At 49.7% G+C, this 22713-nt stretch overlaps 1 protein-coding gene across 1 annotated transcript in view; it reads left to right on the plus strand.

The window, feature by feature from the left end:
* Positions 1-22713, plus strand: part of PRKAG2 (protein kinase, AMP-activated, gamma 2 non-catalytic subunit) — a 313242-nt gene that overhangs the window by 90031 nt on the left and 200498 nt on the right. The window contains exons 2-3 of the mRNA XM_015426344.1: positions 6882-6953; positions 22196-22478. Of these exons, the coding sequence (XP_015281830.1) occupies positions 6882-6953; positions 22196-22478 (355 nt within the window). The remainder of the gene's footprint in view (positions 1-6881; positions 6954-22195; positions 22479-22713) is intronic.

Genomic DNA, 22713 nt, shown 5'->3' on the forward strand with positions numbered 1-22713 from the left:
AGCAAGGAGAACTGCCCTGAGGTCTTTAGGGAGGAAAGGCAGGATAAGAATGTGGCAGACTGTGATTCCTTCACATCCTTATGCAAGATGTTTAAGGCTCGATTTAAACATGATGCCGGTGGGGCAGAAGAACCCACCCATTCTACTTTGTATGAACCCAAACTCTCGTCTGAGCTGGCCTCGCCCTTCCAACTGCTGTTCCTTCACAGAGCTCATAGCAGCCTTCATGGTTCTCCTCTCTGTCTTCTCAACAACAGCTCTGTGTGGTGGATCATCCTGGGTGACCGGACCCAGGTCACCTAGGAAGTTTCCATCGCACAGCGGGCATTCGAATCTGGGTCTCCCAAATCCTAGTCCGAAGTTTCAACCCCCTGCCCTCTGCTGGCTCTTGAAAAGTAAAGCAGTTGAGTCCCTGGCATGAGGGATTTTCATGCTGGTTAGAATTTCTGGCTCAATTTCTTTGGCATCCCCGCTCCTCCCCCCCCCCACCTTCCACCCATTTCTGTTTGGTTTCCCAAGGCTTGAACGGCGAGATCGGCAGCGTAATTACAAGGTCTGTGGTCCCATAAAGAACTCTTAAAGGCAATGGATGCCCGAGATAAATGACTCTTCCGAGTGGCCTTGGGCAGTTCACACAGCTTCCTAGCCTCAGTTTCCCATCTGTAAAAAAAAAATGAAAAGACAGTGACATGACAAAGATGTCCAAAAGAGAAGCGTTGTGAGGTGGAGGAACCCTTTACAGCTTTCCAAGTTGCTTGCGGATGGGAAGACTCCATCAATGATTAATAATCATCGTAGCCTTCAAGCTTTCGTATTGGCAGGCCAGCTGGTTTCTTGCTCTTGGGAATTACTCATGGCTGTTCACCAGAATGAATGCATAGAACCAGCCGGGAGAGCTGGTGTGGGAGGCGGAAAAACAGCACTGCTGCTGTTGGTTGTCCAAAACGTTGAACGTTTTTACCCTTGTAAGTGTCTGTTTGTCACAGGCAGGAAACTCTTAACCTAAGGTGGTCAGCAGACCTGGAGAAAGACCTCCTGTCCCTTTAACAGAAGCTTAATGTGTGGAAATGAGCAGCTGAAATTTTTCATGGCACAGAAGTAAATACCATCACCTCTAGTACAGGAGTACCCAGCGTGGTACCCCTGGGCACTGGAGTGCCTGCCAACACTTTTCCTTGTGCTCACAGAGAGGTTTTAGAAAGTGGGCAAGGCCATGTGGGGCTGTTGACCAGCAGGGCTTCTGATTGGCCACCGGAGATCTGATTGACTGATTGACTGTGTAGATTGGTTTGGCGGCAGTGCCACCACAGGAGAAGACAACAACAACAACATAAATACAGTCCACAGTAAACAATAGCCAAAAAACCAGCAAATAACAACTGTGTACTGCACAAACCTGCACCAAAGTTAACAAAAAGAGACTTCAACACAAAGGTAATTCAACACATGTAATCCATCATAGGAAAATACAAAAGTCCACAATATCCCAAAGGGAAAGAACAAAGTCCAGAATAGAAATTTCTCAAAGGGAAGCAATGAAGTCTGGAATAGATATCAACACTTTTCCTAGGTATTGTTCAGTGTTTCGGACTTCTGGTCCTTCCTCAGGAACAAAAAGCCACTACAGGAAGTCTCATTGCAATTTCTTAACAGGCAAACTTTATTCAGTTTCTATATGGGCCAGGTCTCCTAAGCTTTAGAAAGCACCTACCAAGGTTGCTATTATGTAAGTTGGACCAAACATGCCTCCACCTAGACAGATATGTTTAGACTCTGAAGGCCATGAAATGTGACTTCAGGCAAAGGTACCTCTACAGGGCAAGGCTTTAGTTTTTACGCCTAGGCTGCCAGCAAAAGAGCAAAGGCTTATGGGACTTCTGAACCAAGAAACCAAAGTCAGTTATGGCAAAACCAACATAGCACAGAAAAACAGAAAGGCCCAGGCTCACTGAACCCCAAATTCTGCCACACTTGACACCTAGAGAAGCCCCTAGAGACAACCGTCTCTGGCTTTAATTTCTGCCGCCTTGAATTGCCCAGGTGCTTGTTTGAGGCTTGCCACGCTTCAAGGGGAACAAAGAGAAATGTGACATTTTCCCCAAGCTGAGTCCAGCAAAGTACAGTTCTGGCTTCCATGAATGGAACAGTCTACATCTGCTGCCACCCACTCCCCTTGGAGACACCTCGGAAAGTTAGTTAGTCACTCCCGTCTTGGCATCTCGCAACTCAGCTTGTCATTCTTCCGCAGAAGCCAAAATGCTCTGTGACGCCAACTGGAGCGTGAAAAGATAACACAGGTCTGAGTCCTTGAAGCAGATCAGCAGCGCAGATCTGGTGCTACGGCACCTACTTTGTCTGAGTCACCGCCCAGGTTCTGTCCTCAGAATTGCCAGATAGCAAGTGGGGCGAGAGAGGCTTCATTGCCCAGGGCTGTGGAGAGCCTGTCAGGGGAGGTGATCCTGAGTTTGATAAAACAGGACTGTGACAGTAAAAGGCAGCATCAGTTGCTTGGAGAGAAGCCATGGCTCATCGGTAGAGCACCGGGTTTGTGCTGAGAAGGTTTCAGGTTCAGTCCTCGTTACTGCTGGTGAAAAGGCGCAGTTAATGGGAAAGTCCTCCCCCGAGACCCTGCCTGCTAGAGGAGAAGATACAGCATTAGATAGATCAGTGATCTGACTCCCTGTGAGACAGCAGTTGAGCCGAATATATGGAAAGCCGTAGATCCAAGCATGTCTCCAAATGTGGATTTTATAATCAAGGCAATAAGGATTCCTCTGAGGGAGGTTAGGCTGAGAGACTGTGACTGGCCCAGGGTCACCCAGTGAGCTTCCACGGCATGAGTGGGGATTCGAACCTGCATCTTTCAATACTTCCAACACAGATGTGTCACAGTTGACACAGTTTAGAGCCAGTTTGGTGTAGTGGTTAACAGTGGCAGACTCTAATCTGGAGAACCGGGTTTGATTCCCCACTCCTCCACATGCAACCAGTTGGGTGACCTTGGGTCAGTTCTCTCAGAGCTGTTCTCTCCAGAGCAGTTCTCAAAAGAGCTCTCTCAGCTCCACCTACTGCACAGGGTGTCTGTTGTGGGGAGGGGAAGCGAAAGGGATTGTAAGCCGCTCTGAGATGCTGAGTGAAGGGCTAGGTGTAAATCCAAATCTCCTTCTTCTTCTCCAGAAGCCAAAGCTCCCAAGTCTCTTCCCCCCTGGTTCCCAGGGCATATCTGACCACCAATTCCTGAGGAACAAGGGGGGGAAGGTGCATTTGATCAGTGGTTCCCAGCCTTGTTGGCAACCCTAGGTGAAGCTCAGCTGCTGGTGTGACCTTTGGTCAGTCACAAGTTCTCTCAGAGCTGTTTCTATCAAGAGCTCTCTCAGCCCCACCTACCTCACAGGGTGTCTGTTGTGGGGAGGGGAAGCGAAAGGGATTGTAAGCCGCTCTGAGATGCTGAGTGAAGGGCTAGGTATAAATCCAAATCTCCTTCTCCTTCTCCTCCTTCACCACACTGGCTCTCAGTATACTAAAGGCCTGTCAAGCGCGACACGGAAGAGACCTGGAGGTTCCAGTCCTAACCCCCCCTCCCCGCCACGCACACCATTTCCCTCCCCTCCTCACCCTTCTGATCATTGTGACATCACAGGTCTGTCTGAGATGTTCTGAGAACCAACCGCTCCCAACTGCCTCACCCACAGCTCAGTTGTGTCGGTCCCCTTGAGGTGTGCCGGTCTGTTGGAAAGATGGGATAAAATGCCGAGAAGTCCTGTGCAACTGGCCAGGTTAATTTGAATGTTACATGAAAACAGAGGAGGGGGAGCACTGTGTCAGCTGCCTTCCACCCCCCCCACCCCCCTCCGAAGAAAGGCAGGATGTAAATGAAGCAAACAAGTAAATATTTACAAGAGGCGTTAATTGGGTCCCCTGAGAGGCTGTCCCCCCCCCAAACGCCATGTGGGTCTCTGTGTCTTTCCATCCTTGTTTGATTGTTTAGTTACATAACTCTGGTCTTTTCTTATGTTTTCCATTATTTCGTCTGGTCGTTCGGTACGTTTTTGTACCTTCTCCTTCTTCCATGGGTGGTGTACATTTTGTCTTCACAACAACCCTGTGAGGGCCCTGACCTGGCCAGCCCAGGTCAGCCCGATCTCGTCAGATCTCAGAAGCTAAGCAGGGACCACCCTGGCAAGTAACTGGAAGGGAGACCTCCAAGGAATACCAGGGCTGGGAGGCAGAGGCAGACAATCAAGCCAACTCTCTGAAAAACGGCTTTAACTCCACTAGGGGTTGCCAGAAGTCTCCATGACTTCCAGGACCGCAAGGACACACACACACACACTTCAGAAGACTAGGCTTTCTAATTAGGTTAGGTGTGCTCTTCTAGTGATGTTCCTGAACCTTCAGTGCTATAAAAATCTCTTGCAAAATGTATCGAACCCATATGAAGCTGCCTTATACTGAATCAGACGCTTGATCCATCAAGGTCAGTATTGTGGTGGTGCGGAGGTCTTTCACGTCACCAGCTGCCAGATCCTTTAACTGGAGGATGCCGGGGATTGAACCTGGGACCTTCTGCATGCCAAGCAGATGCTCTGCCACTGAGCCACTGCCCCCTCCCAGTTTAAGGCAGAGCTTCCTGTGTGATTTAGCTGTAAGGTAAAGGTAAAGGTTCCCTTGCTCGAAAGCCAGTCAAATCCGACTCTAGGGTTGCCCTTATCGTTGATAGTCTTGCTCGGGTCTTGCATACCGAGGGCCTGTCGGGACTTCCGCTTTCCCTGCTGCCTTCCGTCTTCTCCTAGCCATTGTTGTCTTTTCTGGTGACTCTTTGTCTTCTCATAATGTGACCAAAGTCTGATAGCCTCCGTTGAGGCATTTTAGTGTCTGGGGAGAGTTCAGTTTGGGACTAGAACCCACTCACTGATTTGTCTTTTTTTGACCCTCCACGGTATCCGTCAAACTCTCCTCTGGCACCATATTTCAAATGGACCAACTTTCTTCCCGTCAGCTTTCTTCCTTGTCCAACCTATGGCTACCCATATTTTTTTTTTCCTGAGAGGGAAATAAAAGCTGCTTGGAGAGAGTGGTTTTCAGGGAGGGGCACAGGACAAGCAGAACCTTGTCCAGAAGCTCTCCCACACTTACCTGGCTAGTCTCCCCCTAGTCAGGACAGCCCCTCTGGCTGCCATTTGTAAGAGGGAAAGAAAACGCCCTTTGAAATGATCATGGAGCTGAACAGCATGTGGATTGCTGCCTAGAGATTTCTCCTTATTCTTCTGCTTCTGTGTTGGCAACCAGTCAGCATCCCTCAAAAGACCAGGTTTGGATTAGAGCCCTCCAGTTGCCAAGGAAAGGTAAATTGGGTGGAGAAGGGGGCTTGCCCACAGCCACCCCAGGGTCATGAAGGCCTAATGGGGACTTAGGAGCCTGCCATGTTAAGTCCAACCCCCCCCCGGCCTGTACCCCACACTAGCTCTCAACTGGCACTTCTTAAATAAGAACGTACTGCCTGCCAGTGTTCCCTCGAAGCTGAGTTGGCGTGAGCCCAGTTTTTTAGCCTCCGGCTCACACCTTTTTTTCTTAGCTCAGGAAGGGATGGCTCCAGAGCAAACGAATTTATGCAGTAGCCAAATCGCCCGCTCACAACTTTAATACCAGTAGCTGACAAAGTAGAATTTTTGCTTACAAGACTCCATAGCTTAGAGGGAGCATTGCTGCCTACCTACAAGTTGTTCATTAACTGTGAAAATTCATCCGACGACAAGCAGCAGGAGGAGGAATGCCAAAGCAGTTTATTTCCCTTAATTAAGGATGGCTGGGCATATTTGTCTCCTCAGTATAGCTCCTGTAGATCACTCCAAGCTGTCTGACTTCCCCCTAACCCATCAGTGCAAACACAACTTCTCGCTCCCAGCTTTTGGTCAGGTATTGTGAGTTGATTTAATAAGGGCACAGCTCCGGCGAATGGAAATGTATTGAACTGGGAGACAAAAAAAAGAAAGAAAGTAGTCTCCTTTGAATTTAATTTAAGACTGTCACACGGATGACTCTGAACACTTTCCGTCTCCTGCAGGGCGTGAAGATGGCTAGCGGAGTCGAGCGTAACAGATGCTTGGCTTGTGTCGCGTGTTTGCAGTTTAGGAGTATGAAATATTGGGGGCTATGCAGGGGAGCCAGATGGGAACACCAGGTTATCCTCCTCAGCATGCCGCAGGAGAGAGATCCAGCCTGGAACCTTCTAGAAGGAGAATGAACTGAAAGGAAGGGGGATGGGACTCCAACTGTCCCCAGAGCCCAGCAGAGAGATCACTCAGGTATCAATTAAAGTAGATTTACAATAAAACAAATATTATAACACTCCCTTTAAAGTCAATAAGATCACCATAGGCTAAAATAATAATGTGCCTCAGTGGATAATATTGTGGTCCCACCTGGCTTCTGGGAACTGCGGTTGCTGGGGGGGGGGGGGGGGGGGGAGGCCAGATCAAATGGATGCCCGCTGTCTTAACTATAGGCCTGGTGGAAGAGCTCCGTCTTGCAGGGCCTGTAGAACTGTAACAGGTCCTGCAGGGCCCTGATCTCATGCAGTAGCTTATTCCACCAGGCAGGGGGCAGGGCTGAAAAATCCCTGGCCCTAGTTGAGGCAAGACGGATATATGACTATCAGTGCTTCCTTAAACATGTGAAAATGCCTCACCCTGACCCTGACCCTTGGTCCACCCACATCAGTATTGTCCTTTGACTGGCAGCAGCTCTTCGGGTCTCATCATAGACTACCTGATAACTTTTAACTGGGGACTGAACCTGGGACCTTCTGCGCCCCCAGGAGATCCTCTGCCACTGAGCCACGGCTCCTTAAAGACTGTGCTTTTCCTTCTCTTTTGCTCTAGGATCTTAGCTCCTTTGCAATGCCATTCCTGGATGGAGATGTGGACAGTGCAGAGAAGCATGCCTCGCGGAAGGTAGGCGACCCAAGATTTCTCTTGCTCAGTATCTCTAGCATTAAAAACAGATGGCACATTGGCTTTCAGAGGCATGTTGTACACCACAGGCAAGACTGACCACAGTTTTGCACATGCGCAGCTGGTTCACGCAACTGTTTTCATGGGGAAGGTCTCTGTGAAGATCACATCTCTTCAATTTGGCAGTGAGATAAGTGACCTTGAAAAATCACCGCTTTGCATGACAAAAACACATCCTGAAACGACAGCCAGTTTTAGACTATGACGCATGAATCTGTTGTGTGGGGACACTTTCAGAAGGGCCGGTTGCCTGGGTGAAAGTGGAAGCAAAAAAAAAAAAAAAAAAGGCCTCTAATGTATAATTGTGCCGCTTCGAAAATCATAAGAACATAAGAGAACAGAAGAACATAAGAGAAGTCAATGTTGGATCAGGCCAATGGCCCATCCAGTCCAACACTCTGTCACACAGTGGCCAAAAATACCAGGTGCCATCAGGAGGTCCAGCAGTGGGGCCAGGACACTAGAAGCCCTCCCACTGTTGACCCCCCCCCCAAGCACCAAGAAGACAGAGCATCCCTTGCCCCAAACCAAGAGTTCCTATCTGTACCTTGTGGCTAGTAGCCACTGATGGACCTCTGTTCCTACGTTTATCCAATTCCCTCTTGAATCCGTCCATGCTTGTAGCCACTGCCACCTCCTGTAGCAGTGAATTCCATGGGTTAATCACTCTTTGGGTGAAGAAGGACTTCCTTTTATCTGTTCTAACCCGACTGCTCAGCAATTTCATTGAATGCCCACAAGTTCTTGTATTGTGAGAAAGCGAGAAAAGTACTTCTTTCTCTGCCTGCTCTATCCCATGCATAATCCTATAAACCTCGATCATGTCACCCCTCAGCCGTCGTTTCTCCAAAGAGCCCCAAGCGCTTCGACCTTTTTTGATAGGGAAAGTGTTCCAACCCTTTTATCATTCTAGTTGCCCTTTTCTGCACTTTTTCCCATGCTATAACATCCTATCTTCTTCGTGGTCTCTGTGCATCACACCTCTGGGATATAGTGCGCCTGCGCTGACCCCAATTGGTATAATGGAAAGCAAAAGGGATTTTCGCACCCGCTCCCCAGTCATGTGCTGGGCTCCACCACCTGCCCTCCTTCCCTTCTGCTTTCAGTCCTGTCCTTTCTTTGGAGACTGAGGGCAGTGGTCAGAAGGAACTGGTGGGATCCTCGTACCTTCCCCCTAGTCATATGTAGTGGAGCCCGGCACGTTACTGGGGAGCGGGTGTGAAAATCCTTTTTGCTTTCCATTATACTGATTGGGGTCGGCGCAGGCGCACTATATCCCAGAGGTGTGAATGCACAGATGACCACTCGAAAATCAACAGTTACAGGTAAGCAACCTGTTTTTTTTTTGAGGTGTGGTGCCCAGAACTGTACACAGTACTCCAAATGAGGTCGCACCATCAATTTACACAGGGGCATTATGATACTGGCTGATTTGTTTTCAATTCCCTTCCTAATAATCCCCAGCATAGCGTTGGCCTTTTTTATTGCAGTCGCACACCGTCTCGATATTTTCAGTTTGGGCCGACATGTAGTTTGGGCCAGCAGTGAGCCAAAATCCAGCATAAGCCATGTGGCCCATCAGCATGAACGTTGGGTGGAACAGCTGTTGGACAGACAGTCCAAAGTTCTGTGCTGAAACCCTTCCACCTTCTTGTGCTTTTAATAGATTACCCAGAGGAGGCAGTGTGGTGGGCATTTGCTCCACTTCTAGAATTCTGACTGAAAGAGAAGGCTGATCATTTTTGCAGAACTCAGTCTTTTGATCAAGGGTTTTCAAAGGAAACCTTGAGGAAGGCTTTGCTGAACACTGATGTATGCTGAAAGAGCAAAGTGCGCATGAGAGATTAGGGCCATTGAATATTCCATCCAGAAACTCTCATTTCTGTTGAGCGGATGCTTTAGCGTTAGGCAGATGGTGGCTTTCCTTTTCAGAAAAGGTCGTGTGCCTTCTTTTTTAATATGAGCGTCCGGTTGCTCGTAACTGTATTGATGTGGGCATTGTCCAGGCTTTTAAATGGCTTCATAGGCTTCCTGTTTTTACTGTGTTTCTATATGCAGGTTTTTTTTAAAAAAATTATCTTTTCTTCTTTGTCAGCAAGATTTTCTTATTCTTTTGTCGCCAATCCTGTTGGTTGATGGGGAGGGATACAATTTTTTAATGCGTTGTTAAAAATAAAGCTCTGTGTCCTTGTCAAGCTTTTCTGTGACCCCTGAAAGATTAGATGCCTCTTTTGCTTTCGAATGCAAGGTGCCGGCGATTGGATCCGTTGCACACTGCCTGGTAGCCTCAGCTGCTGAGTGCATTCTTCTGTTGCTTTTCCAGGGATGCCGTGTTTTCCTTGAAGAGGGAAGCATCATTCCCCCCCCCCCGCCTCTTTAATATGCAGAGGCATAGTCACACTTCTTACTGAACCACAGAGACTTAATCCAAATGCCTTGGGAACCCAGCTAATGGCTGTGACTCACTCTGGCCAAGGGAATGAACTGTTCCCTCTTGGGGTGGAGGGGAAGAAAAACGAGATGGAAAAGCAGGCTGTGTTGATGAATGGTCAATGGCACAATGGAGAAGTTTCCTTTGAATAAGTTAAGAGGACAGGGCAGTTGATTCTCGGGATGGCGTCTGCGGGAACGGGCTATCAAGATGTGGCAGGAGTCTGAGTGGGTAGCAAAATAGTCCGGGACCTGGGGTAGCTCCATGTCAGGGTGTGGGCGCGAGTCCAGGGTCATCTGCAAGCTGTCAGGACCATGGAGAGCTCACTGGGAGGGTGAGATGCTGATTGGCTGGTGAGCAAGGAGCCTAGACAGTCAGTACAACTGGGGGAGACCAAGGTTCAAATCTCAACTCTGCTGTAATGCTCACTGGTTGTTTTCTTGTAGCCTTGCCTACCTTACAGGCAGCCCCATAGCTAGCAACTTTTTGCTGGGGTGGGCAATTGTTTGCTCGGGGGGGGGTGGCAGCCATTATATGTCTGTATGGAGCTACGCGCATTCTTTCCTCCCCGCCCCGGACTGATGGGGCCGATCGACCAACGGCAAGCCAGCGTACTTCAGAGCTGCGGAGTGCACAGCTGGAATCCTGTGCCTTGTCCCGCGCAATGACGTCCTTGCGAGGCGCATGGAGGATTGCCCGGCCTCACCCACACTTTTGCAACGTGGCCGTCTTGGGTTCCCCTGCTGGCGCCCGCTCCAGGCGACTGCTTAGGAAGGCCTCTGGAACAGCCTGCCCAGGCCCCGCCCTCCTCCAGACGATCCCTCCCCCCTTCCCCAAGCTGTTCCCATTAGTGGCTCAGGCTGGGGGAGGGGGAGCTCCCTTGCCTGGGCTTCTTCCTCCTCCTCCCTCCACTCCAGGCACTGGTGAGGCCGCTTGTCAGTCACACACACACACGCCTCCCCCAGCACACAGGATCGCTTCTTCCTTCTGCAAACATGGGGAGAGTCACCCGCCTCTCCCTGGTTGCAGAACGTTGAAGGAAAACTCCCTCTTAAGTTTGGCCAGGAGATGATCTTGCAGCCCCTGTTTCACCGACAGGCATGTAGCTACTGTGGAGCTCAGGGGGAGGAGAAGCCAAGGCCCAGGTTGGGGGCCATGGAAGAAATGTTAGGGGCCCCTGTGGGCCAAGCTTTAGCTATGGGCCTGCTTACAGGGCTGTTGTGTGTATAAAATTGGAGGGAGAGAAACTGTATGCTTTATAGAGCACTTTGGAAGGAGAATGGGATAAATATCTATCCCACCATATTTGTATCGTGCCTTTTCCCCAAGGCAGTGTATATGGTTTCCCCTTTTGCCTCCACAACAACCCTGTAGGTTAGACTCAAGAGGAAGTGACTGGCCCAAGTTTATCCGATGAGCTTCATAGTTACATGGGGATTTTGAACCCGGGTTTCCCAAATCCTAATCTAGCAGTGTAACTGCTGTATCACCCTGTCTCTATGATAAAGTAACAAAATTTAGAAATGACTAAAACCTTTCCATCTGGAACTGCATCTCAAGAGGTGCCCTCACTGAAACTTAGCTAAACGCGGCCTCGTTCATTAGGGTAAATTACTGCTGAAGCTTAAAATATGAAAATAGAAGTTTAAGGGGAAATTTCATCCTGTCCTCTGAAGACTGCAGCCCTCCGTGTACCGCCTGGTTTTGAGAACGCCAATAAAAAGTGAATCTGCAGTTTTCCTCAGTTGGCACAGAATACTCCCACTCTAGGGCCGAACTACCTCCCATATTTTAGTTTTGACTCAGTGACATCAGCCCCGGAGGCAAGGCTGGAGAGGTGAATCGGCCCAGGCAGCGTTGGGATTCCAGCCAAAAGAAGCTGGAAAAACTGGAACTGCAAAAGCCCATAGATCGTGGTGACAATTATGGGATAACATTTTAAATGGTATCATTGTCATATTACCTTGAAATAAAAATTGCAAAGGCAGTTCTGAAAAAAGAAGAGTTGGTTTTTCTACCCCACTTTTATTTGTCCTAAAGAGCCTCAGAGCAGCTCCCTTTCCCCACAACAGGTGGGGCTGAGAGAGTTCAGAGAGAGCTGTGACTGGCCCAAGGTCACCCAGCAGGCCTCACGTGTCTCAAAGCAACTTACAATCGCCTTCCCTTCCTCTCCCCACAACAGGCACCTTGTGAGGCAGGTGGGGCTGAGAGAACTGTGACAGGCCCAAGGTCACCCAGCATGCCTCATGTGTCTCAAAGCAGCTTACAGTCTCCTTTCCTTCCCAGTTTGGTGTAGTGGTTAAGTGTGCGGACTCTAATCTGGGAGAACCGGGTTTGATTCCCCACTCCTCCACTTGCACCTGCTGATGTGACCTTGGGTCAGTCACAAGCTCTGGCACAGCTGTCCTTGAAAAAGAGCAGTTTCTGTCAGAGCTCTCTCAGCCCCATCCACCTCACAGGGTGTGTCTGTTGTGGGGAGGGGAAGGGAAAGGAGTTTGTAAGCCGCTCTGAGACACCTTTGGGTAGTGAAGGAGGGCGGGGTATAAATCCAATCTCCTCTTCTCTTCTTCCCTTTCTTTCCCCACAACAGGCACCTTGTGGGGCAGGTGGGGCTGAGAGCGTCCTGAGAGAGAACGGTGACTGGCCGAAGGTCACCCAGCAGGCTTCATGTGGGAGAAGAGGAGAATGATTTCATGCACCACTTTTCTCTGTCTGAAAGTGGCTTACAGTCGCCTTCCCATCCTCTCCCCACAACAGGCACCTTGTGAAGTAGGTGGGGCTGAGAGAGCTCAGAGAGAACGGTGACTGGCCGAAGGTCACCCAGCAGGCCTCCTGTGAAGGAGGTGTAGGGAATCAAACCCGGTTCTCCAGCTTAGAGTCCACTGCTCTTGACCACTACACCACGCTGGTACTCTCAGGTCACTCAGCAGCTACTAGACGTAAAGTCCCTCTCCCTTCCCTGCATTAACTGCCTCTGCTTGGCTTAAATAAGAGCAAAATCTTCGCTCAGGACCTAGATCAAGATACTCAGGACAAGGGCTGATGGGAAAGAAGAGCCGCAGTGACAGGATGGTTCACTTAGTTCATTAATCTCTGTGCACAGCCTGGGCACCTCTGCTGCAGTCCTGCATCCTGCCCCGAGTCCTGCCAAAGGACTAATATCTAGCATCTCAGCTAGCGCTACAGGTGCTGGCCTGAACACAGCGCTACCTAGTGGCCCTTCTGGCAAATGCCACATTGCTAGATGCTTGTTTTCATTCCCTGCTAGCACTCCCTCTAAGCTGTGGAGTCCTGTGAGGAAAACTTCTACTTTGTGAGCTACTGGCATGAAAGTGGTGAGCGAACGATTTGGCTGCTGCATAAATTAGTTTGCTCTGGAGCCCTCCTTCCCGAGCTAAGGCAAAAATGGGTGAGCTGGAGGCTAAAAAACTGTGAGCTAGCTCACACTAACTCAGCTTAGAGAGAACACTGCCTGTGGGCTTCTTTGTCCTTCCTTGACTGCTGCTTCACGCAGAACCGAATCGGTGAGCAGAATTCGGTTTTGCAGGCTTGGGGGTCCTCCATTATCTTCCCATCTAAATCAGTCCAATTCGTTTGCTTCTCTGAATTCTTTCCTTCCCCCTGGACAAGGAAACGGTCCTATTAAAATTTCCCTCGCTCAGCATCTCTGAATGCAACGGAGGCTTCCAGCTCCTCCAAATTGTGTTTGTCCTTCTCCTGGCCAAGGTGACCAGGAGAAAATTCCTTCCTGCTTCTCTGCTTTTTCCGTGTGGCAGCGGATCCATCAGACTGCGTAGCCCCTCCCATGGTTGGCGGCAGCGCTGCAGGGGTCTCAGGCAAAGGTCTTTCCCGGCACAGATCCCTGAGAGCTTTTAACTGGAGTTGAAGCCTGGCAACGTTTGCATGCAAATCGCATGCCCCGCCACTGATCCGTGGCCTTCCCTTTGTAAAGAAGCATTATTAAAGGCGAGTTACCTTAACAGAAAGGCCACCCTAAAGAGCTCAGCTGAAGAGGAATAAGAAACAAACAACCTGTGTGGTCGAGTGGATTTGCTGTTGTGCTTGGATTAAGGAGACTTGGGAACCAGTCCTCCAAAAGTGATGCTCTCGGGGTTATCTCAGCCTGGCAACCCCCTGTTGCCTACCTCACAAGGTTGTTGTGAGGATAGAATAGAAAAGCCCCTTCTGTGTCATTCTGAGATCGTAGGAGGGAGATTGGGCTGCAGATATGATAAATATAATACAGCCAGAATGGTGTCGTGGTTAAGAGTGTCGGACTAGTATCTGGGAGACCTGGGTTCGAATTATTAGTTTCACTGGTATGGTATAGCCAGAAATCTCTTTTAGGTAGTAGAGTGCACGAGGCTTACATGCAGCAGCAGCTTCTCCATGCTGTGTGTGCTAGCAAACTTACAGAGTTACACGGAGCCACTTGTCAGTTTCAAACTAATAAGAGTCCTTTATTCATGGAACTCCATTCTGGATAGTACAGGTTGAGAGATAGGGATAGGATGTAATCTAACTAGCTAGATGGATGCAGATGGAGAATGCCTGCCCTGTGTCCATGGTGACAAAGATGGAGACCATGAGCTCCTTCTTTGTGTGTGTGAGTGAGAAGGGTCAAGCTGGAAGGAAGGAAGTCTTATCCCTAATAGCATTCTACTTCAAAGGGATAATATCAGATAGCAGGAAGGAAAGGATGCTCTGTGTGTGTCCTGACCTCTCTGTCTGTCTCTAAATCTATGGCGCTGTCTCTGAAGGATGAGACAGCGTACACTCCTGCACTTCCAACACTGGGTTCGAATCCCCGCTCATTCCATGGAAGCTCACTGGGTGACCTTGGGCCAGTCACACTCTCTCAGCCTAACCTACCTCACAGAGTTGTTGTGAGGAAACAATGGCAGAGAGGAGAATAATCTAAGCAGCTTTGGCTCCCCAGAAAGGCAGGGAACAGATGAATTAAATAAAGAAATGAATTAAATAAAAATATGATATAACATAATATGAAGTATAAGGTTTGCTTGACTTGTGTGTCCATGGATCATTGTATTTTTAGATTTGGTATGATTGTCAGTTTTTTCTTGCGAAGAGCTCCGGGCGGCAAAGATGGGTTGCCCTTCCTCTATTTTATCTTCACGAGAGAGGGACCAGCTCAAGATGATCCAGGGAGCTTTATGCAGGAATTTGAACCCAGGTCTCCCCAAGTCCTGCTCTGGCACTGTACCCCCCCCCCTCCGTCGGGCTCTGTAGTGGTCATTCCGCCACGACGGTGCTTTTTGCCTTTTGGGGCCAGCGTTTTGCCTTTTGGGTTTTACAAAATCCCGTTGGATTTGCTAAACCGGATTTTCCAAACTTCTGCAGCGTGACTCACTCCTTTTGCAGTGGAACTGCAAGCACAGTACCTTTCAGGAGCCCAACGTATCCGGTCTTCGGATACAAAACTGGTTATTAAGCGGGGCTCCGTGCCAGCGCTTCTAAACTCTGTGGGTTTTGTGTGTGCGTGTGTATTCCCCCCCCCCCCCCGGGTGGTTTTTTTTTTGCCTTCTCCTTGACGGATGTAAATATCTTTGTCCACCCGAGACAGGGCAGTAGACAGTTTAATCTCGTCCTCGGTCAAGGGCTGGGATCGAAACGAGGTGCTGTTTGATCAGAGAATTGCTCCGTGCAGATGAAGCTGCCTTCTTGCCTCCTGCCGAAGCGCTCTTTCAAGGGCTTCTCGACTCATTTGTTCCCCTCTCGCTTGTAAATTTCACCTCGCAAATTGATTTTGGAGAGCGGCCAACGGTTCTGTTCCTTCTCCTGTCCCAGATCCAAACAAGGCATGGGGCACAACTCTGTTTCTTTACTCCCAACGTTTTATTTTAGGTGAAAGTAACTTAGATTTCTTGCCGGTAAGGTCTCTTTTTGCCGGGGGGGGGCGGGGGGGGGGGGGGCTCCAGGCAGAAGTATGGCAGTACCCCTTGGCCCTTCTGTGGTACTGCTCAGTACCAGTATACTTTTTCTACTCCTGTTTCTTAAACTGGGAGAAGCCACGGAAGTCGAGTGGAAGACCTGCTCAGTGCATTCCTCTCAGGCAGTTGTTCTGGTCAAAACCTGTCCCCTCCCATCCCATGCTCCCTCTAAGCTGTGGAGTCTTGTGAGCAGAAATTCTACTTTGTGAGCTGCTGGCATTAAAGCTGTGAGCAGGTGATTTGGCCACTGCATAAATTAGGTTGCTCCAGAGCCAGCCTTACTGAGGTAAGACAACAATGAGTGAGCCGGAGGCTAAAGAACCGTGAGCTAGCTCACACTAACTCAGCTTAGAGGGAACCGTCTCCCCCCCCCCCTCCAGCTGAGAATGCACAGTGGAATAGAAGTGGAGATGAGCTGAACTCTTCAGGGAAGCAGATCATCCGTGATGTCAGCAGATTCAGCTCTGTGACTCAGCTGGGAGCGGATGCAAGCATCTGCTCCACTCTTGGCAGGTGAGGGTCAAGAATGCCGGGTGATGCAACGGAAACGGGGGCCAGTAGATCAAGAGGCGATGCGAGAGGGATCTGCGACATAAACCTCAGGCCAGATGAGATGCCAGGATTGCCTCTTCCCAGTATTTTTGAAATGTGGAAATAGAAGGAGTAGGAGATTGGATTTATACCCCACCCTTCACTACCCAAAGGTGTCTCAGAGCGGCTTATAATCTTCTTTCCCTTCCCCTCCCCACCACAGACACCCTGTGAGGTAGGTGGGGCTGAGAGAACTCTGACAGAAATTGCTCTTTTTCAAGGACAGCTCTGACAGAACTATGGCTTGCCCAAGGTCATCCAGCAGCTGCATGTGGAGGAGTGGGGAATCAAACCGGGTTCTCCCAGAGTAGAGTCCGCGCACTTAACCACTACACCAAAATAGCAACCTGAGCTGCTGATCCTCCTGGAGGCTTTTGTTTATTTTCTTTAGATAGGTATCTTTTGCTTTTCTCCCCGGTGGGGACCCCGAGTGGCTTACGGCATTATTCTCCCCATTTTATCTTCACAGCTACCACCCTGTGAGGTAGTCAAGGCTGAGAAACAAAGATGGAGAGCCAGTTTGGTGTAGTGGTTAGGAGCGTGGACTCTACTCTGGGAGAACTGGGCTTGATTCCCCACTCCTCCACTTGCACCTGCTGGTGTGACCGTGGGTCAGTCACAAGGTCTCTCAGAGCTGGTCTGGAAAGAGGTCTGTTGTGGGGAGGGGAAGGGAAAGGAGATCGTAAGCCACTCTGAGACTCCTTTGGGTAGTGAAGGGCAGGGTATAAATCCAATCTCCTCCTCCTCCTTCTTCACTAGCTGCATGGAGAGTGCTCCCTAGGTGGGCATATCCCTCAGGGAGTGTCCCTCCTTCAGTGGGCCCACCATCTTGCCGCTGCTCGCTCGCTCTCTCTCTCTCTCTCTCTCTCTCTCTCTCTCTCTCTCTCTCTCTCGGATCCATCCACCCTGCCACCCAGAGGGGAGCGTTCCCCAGGACTAGCGGTGGTTAACCAACCACGCCAACCTCTGACACGGTCCTGATCTTGGGGGGATGAAACGACAGAGGAATGGGTGCTGACAGGCACTGCCTCTTTCCAACCACCGGGCGGCTCTGCCTTCCTCCTTTCCTTCTAGGTGATCTTTTTACCCCACCGACGTCCCAGCCCAACACAGAACAGGCTGCAACAGATGAATAGCCCATTTAATCTGAACATCTGTCTGGAACGGTGTCTTGTGTAACTAAGTATTATCCGGGAAGACTGTAACGGCCTCCGTTTGCGGGGGAGTATACCGTCGGGGGCCGTTTCCTCACCGCAGATGGCAGCGATCTTACTGCCTCTTGACACGAAGACTGATAGCGTCCCCCCTCATGTAATCTGGTAAATGCAATTGTTGTTCCTGTTTGTTTGCAGGGAGTATCAATCTTTTCCCCTTTCGCTGTCACATTGAAATGCCTGCTTCGATCTGTACCTTGGGAAAGGAACACCAACCGGAACGGCTATCCTACCCGGCCCTGTTCTGTCTTCTCACTGCTTCTCAAAGTGACCTGCCTCTTGGTTTGGTGTAGTGGTTAGGAGCGCGGACTCTAATCTGGGAGAACCAGGTGTGATTCCCCACTCCTCCACTTGCACCTGGCTGGATGACCTTGGGCAAGTCATAGTCCTGTCAGAGCAGTCCTTGAAAAAGAGCAGTTTCTGTCAGAGCTCTCTCAGCCCCACCTACCTCACAGGGTGCCTGTTGTGGGGAGGGGAAGGGAAAGGAGTTTGTAAGCTCTGAGACACCTTTGGGTAGTGAAGGGCAGGGTATAAATCCAATCTCTTCTCTTCTTCTTCTCTTATGCTGTGAACGCAGAGAGCCTGCGCGGTATCATGGTTGATGTGTCGGACTAAGATCTGGAAGACCTGGATTCGAATCTCGACTCTGCCAGACGCTCTCAGCTTAACGTACTTCACAGGGTTGTGGTGTGGATAAAATGGGGGAGAAAAGTGTGGGAGAAAAGGGGGTGATCAATGAAGTCAATAAATACAACACCCATTCCAGGCCTGCCCCTTAATACTTTGTAGTTGCTATGGAAAGTGCAGGCAGCCTAATGAAGGAGTCAGGGGACGGTCCCTAGGAGGAGCGGCTAAAGATTATGATGCTTTTCAGAGGCTGGAATACAAGGGGGACGAAACAGTGGTGGAAAGTGAAGGGAGGGAATTGAAAACAAATCAGCCAGTATCATAAATCAATGGTGCCACCTCATTTGGAATACTGTGTACAGTTCTGGTCACCACACCTCAAAAAGGATATTATAACACTGGAAAAAGTGCAGAAGAGGGCAACTCTAATGATAAAAGGGTTTCCCTATGAAGAAAGGTTAAAGAGGTCACGGCTCTTTTTAGCTTGGAGAAACGGCGACAGAGGGGGTGACATGATCGAGGTTTACAAGATTATGCATGGGACAGAGAAGGTAGAGGAAGAGGTACTTTTCCCCCTTTCCCACAATACCAGAATTTGTGGACACTTCATGAAATTGCTGCGTGGTCGGGTTAGAATGGATAAAAGGAAGTGCTTCACCCAAAGAACAATTAATACGTGGAATTCCCTGCCACAGGAGGTGGCGGTGGCAGCTACAAGCACAGACAGCTTCAAGAGGGAATTGGATAGACATATGGAGCAGAGGTCCATCTGTGGCTATTAGCCAGAAGGTATATATAGGAACTCTCAGTCTGGGGCCAGTGATGCTCTGTATTCTTGGTGCTTGGTGGGCAACAGCGGGAGGGCTTCAGGAGTTCTGGCCCCACTGGTGGACCTCCTGAGGGCCGCTGGGTTTTGGCCAATGAGTGACACAGAGTGTTGGACTGGATGGGCTGTTGGCTTGACCCAACATGACTTCTCTTATGTTCTTAAAGTGCCATCAAGCTGCACCTGATTTAAGGTGACCCCAGTGGGGTTTTCAAGGCAAGAGATGTTCAGAGGTGGTTTGCCATTGCCTGCCTCTGCGTAGCAACCCCGGACTCCCTCGGTGGTCTCCCATCCACATACTAACCAGGGCTGCCCCTGCTTAGCTTCTGAGACCTGATGAGATCAGTCTAGCCTAATCCCTCTAGGTCAGGGGAGAGGACAGAATACAGAGTTATAAAGGCCAGCATGGTGCAAAGACTCCGGGGGCATTGTGGGCTGAGCGTTCTTCCTTCAGACTCTCACTGCAGGGCGTCTGGGGTGAAGCGCCCTGAAGAGCTTCCCTCCCATTTGTGCACACCCTCACTGAACCGGACTGTGGGGAAGATGCCCTTGGGCCAGGCCTTCTGAAAACAGGGCGAGTGGAGGGGCTTCAGAGCTCTCCTTCATTCTTGCCCCCGCTCCTGTGTTTTCGCCCTCACATCTATCAGAGAGAAGGAGGTACCTTTCTGCTCCCAGCTTCCCAAGAGGACTGTGTGCCAGAGAGAGGGGAAGTCTGGGGAAGAAAGTGCCCCATCTTATACAGGGCAGCAGAGCCTGTATTTATTTTTACTTTTTTGCTCTGTAGGATAAGTAACACTCCCTTGGAGCAGCACCAGGTTTGCTGACCTCCCTGAGCTCTAAGCTCCAAGCCCCAGGTTCAAGTGTTGCACCACTGCAGAAAGATTCAGGCAGCAGGAGAAGACTCCCAGTTAGGGTTGCCAGCCTCCAGGTGGGGCCAGGAGATCCCCTGGAATTACAACTCCTCTCCAAGCGACAGAGTTCAGTTCCCCTGGAGAAAGTAGTTGCTTTGTAAGGTGGACTCCCTAGCATTGTACCTTGCTGACGTCCCTCCCCTCCACCCTCCAGATCTCCAGAGATTTCCTAACCCAGCGCTGGCAGCCCCACAAGTCCCAGCGCAGCCCCAAAGGCACCTGGGGAAAAAATGCCAAAGCATCCCGGAAGTTTCATTACCTGAGTTTCTTGAATCACCTTGCCTTCCTTCACGTCCTCCTTCTGCCCCCTGGTGGCCAACCTGCAGAACGACTTGTGGAAAGTGAGGGGACTCCCAAGACTTTGGGTGGGGGGAGATGTTTGTTCCTTTGCCCTTGTTTGACAGCTCCAAGGCTTCCACACCTGGCTAATATTTAAATGGGAACGTGCTGGGAACGAGGCCTTAAGTGATGCCCTACCTTTGCTTTTTGAACTTGAACTTTAGGGACTGCCAGGCCTCAGGAAGGGCCTGTGTGTGTTAAACTCCCTGATTATCCGTGTGCTATTTTTATTAGGGTTTAGATACTGTCAGATATGCACGTGGAAAGTACAAAAACAACCCTACCCACCGACTAAAAAAACATTCCTGGCATCATCCTACTTGCTGGGACCTGCCCGTTCCTCTCCTCATTAAAGTGAATAATTAATCAAATTATCTTCTTTGAGTTGCCTTGACTGGAATGATAACTGGGGGTGGTGGTGTCGGGAGTGGGAATTGGTCAACTTTCTTTGTCTTCCCCTTGTACCCCCCCCATTAATGGCTTTAGCAATAAAACAATTAAAATAGTGATGAGCGTAGCACATACCATTAATATCAGCATATCATTTTAATGGCTTTCCTCCCCTCCCCGCGTGGCGATAGGGGTTGTGATCAAAATCCACCAAGAAGCTTCGTCTGCATTGCTTTTTGCATTTTGGTGGGAATCAGATTAGAGTTTTTAAAACAGCCATCATATATTATTGGACCCCCACCCCTTGAAAAAACACCATTAAGAATGTTCGGGGAACTGTGTACCAGTTAGATGCCCCCCTTGTTTGTAGATGTCAGCGTGTTTTGCCCCCCTTGTAGGTTTGGTTCAGTTCTGGCATTGGCGTTGGCTGATTGCTGTGCGAAAGCAGTAATCCTGGATCAGATTGGTAAATGAGCACTTTTGACCATCTTTGTGGGTTCTAGACCTGCCTCCCCCTTGCGAGAGCAATCAGGGTCAGAGTTTTTTGTCCTGTTGCATTTCTGTGCAAGAATCTTTTCCCATTCCTAACATAAGAACAGAAGAAGAGCCCTGCGGCATCAGACCAGAGATCTATCTAGTCCAGCATCTCATCTCACACAGCAGATCTGAAGAAGTGTGCATGCACACAAAAGCGTACACCTAGAATTAAACTTTGTTGATCCTAAAGGTGCCACCAGACTCATAAGAACATAAGAACATAAGAGACGCCAATGTTGGATCAGGCCAAAGGCCCATCCAGTCCAACACTCTGTCACACAGTGGCCAAAAATACCAAGTGCCATCAGGAGGTCCACCAGTGGGGCCAGGACATTAGAAGCCCTCCCACTGTTGACCCCCCCAAGCACCAAGAAGACAGAGCATCACTTGCCCCAGAGCCCCTATCTATACCTTGTGGCTAATAGCCACTGATGGACCTCTGCTCCATATGCTTATCTAATTCCCTTTTGAAGCCGTCCATGCTTGTAGCCGCCACCACTTCCTGTGGCAGTGAATTCCATGTGTTAATCACTCTTTGGGTGAAGAAGTACTTCCTTTTATCCGTTCTAACCTGACCGCTCAGCCATTTCCTTGAGTGCCCACGACTCAAATGTTGTTCTGTGGAGACAAACATGGCAGCCTACCCACCTGAACCAGTTCCTCTGGAGTCCAACAACAGGGCATGGAGGCTGAGGCCTACCCCTGATGTTGCCTCCTGGCACTGTTATTTAGAGGTGGAGGTTCCCTTTAGTCACCATGGCTAGTAGCCACTGAGAGACTTGTGCTCCATGAATTTAGCCTGACCTTCAGGAATTCTTATTATGCCCATAAAAAGCCTTGTCTTTGGATAGGGGGAGGATTTATTTAGGTATATGGGAAATGCGTATGCTACTCCTCTAGAGACCTGCTCGAGGCAACTCGCATAGGAAAACAACACAATAAAATAATAAAAATAACATAAAACTTATTGATAGTAAAACAAGCCACAGGCATAAAACCCAGCATAAAATTAGATTAATAAACAGTCTTCAGGCCACAAGCAGAGCCTAGAAACAGTGGGGGGGAAAGATGGAACCCTGGGTAACAAGAATTGTTTTGGCCTGGTGCCTAAAGAAACTTAAGGGAGGTGCCAGAGAAGCCTCAAGGAGGAGTGAATTCTAAGGGGAGGTGCCACCGCTGAAAAGGCTCTCTCTCTCTCTCTCTCTCTGATTGCCGCTCGCCTCACCTCTGCCATAGACAGCAGGGCTTGGGATTTAATATTCCATTCTGTTTTCTAGTCACCAGCATTGACGCCTGTGCAGTCTTTCAGCAGGCACGCTTGGAGAGCAAATACCTGACCCTTGTCCTTTTCTCCTTCCCTCTTAGGTGGAAGACTGCTACAGCACGGGCAGCCCTTCCAAGGGACTCTTCTCAAAGGGGCTCCAGAACCGCCCTTCCAGCCCCGCCTCGGCTCCTGTCAAATCTAAGCACAGCCCGGGCTCGCCCAAAACGGTGTTCCCCTTCCCCTACCAGGAGTCCCCTCCGCGCACCCCCCGCCGGATGAGCTTCAGTGGGATCTTCCGGTCGTCCTCCAAAGACTCTTCCTCCCCCACCTCCAGCTCGTCTACCTCTCCTGGGGGCATCAAGTTCTTCTCCAGGTCGAGAAAAAGTAAGGAAACCGGCTCTGTTCCATTTTGGCAAGACTCCCGGGCCTCGGCTCTTTTTCTTTAGTGCCAGAAGTCAAGGAAGTGCCGTGCCAAGTAAGGGTGTTCATTACCTGATTGGTTGTTACTATTGTTTCCCGATCTGGATGGTTGTTAGAAATCTGATCACCATCTTCATTGCCCTCCTCTGGACACGTTCCAGCTTGTCTATATCCTTCTTAAATTGTGGTGCCCAAAACT

This window comes from Gekko japonicus, unplaced genomic scaffold, assembly GCF_001447785.1.
Source record: "Gekko japonicus isolate JY-2015 unplaced genomic scaffold, Gekko_japonicus_V1.1 scaffold691, whole genome shotgun sequence".
NCBI classification, from domain to species: domain Eukaryota; kingdom Metazoa; phylum Chordata; class Lepidosauria; order Squamata; family Gekkonidae; genus Gekko; species Gekko japonicus.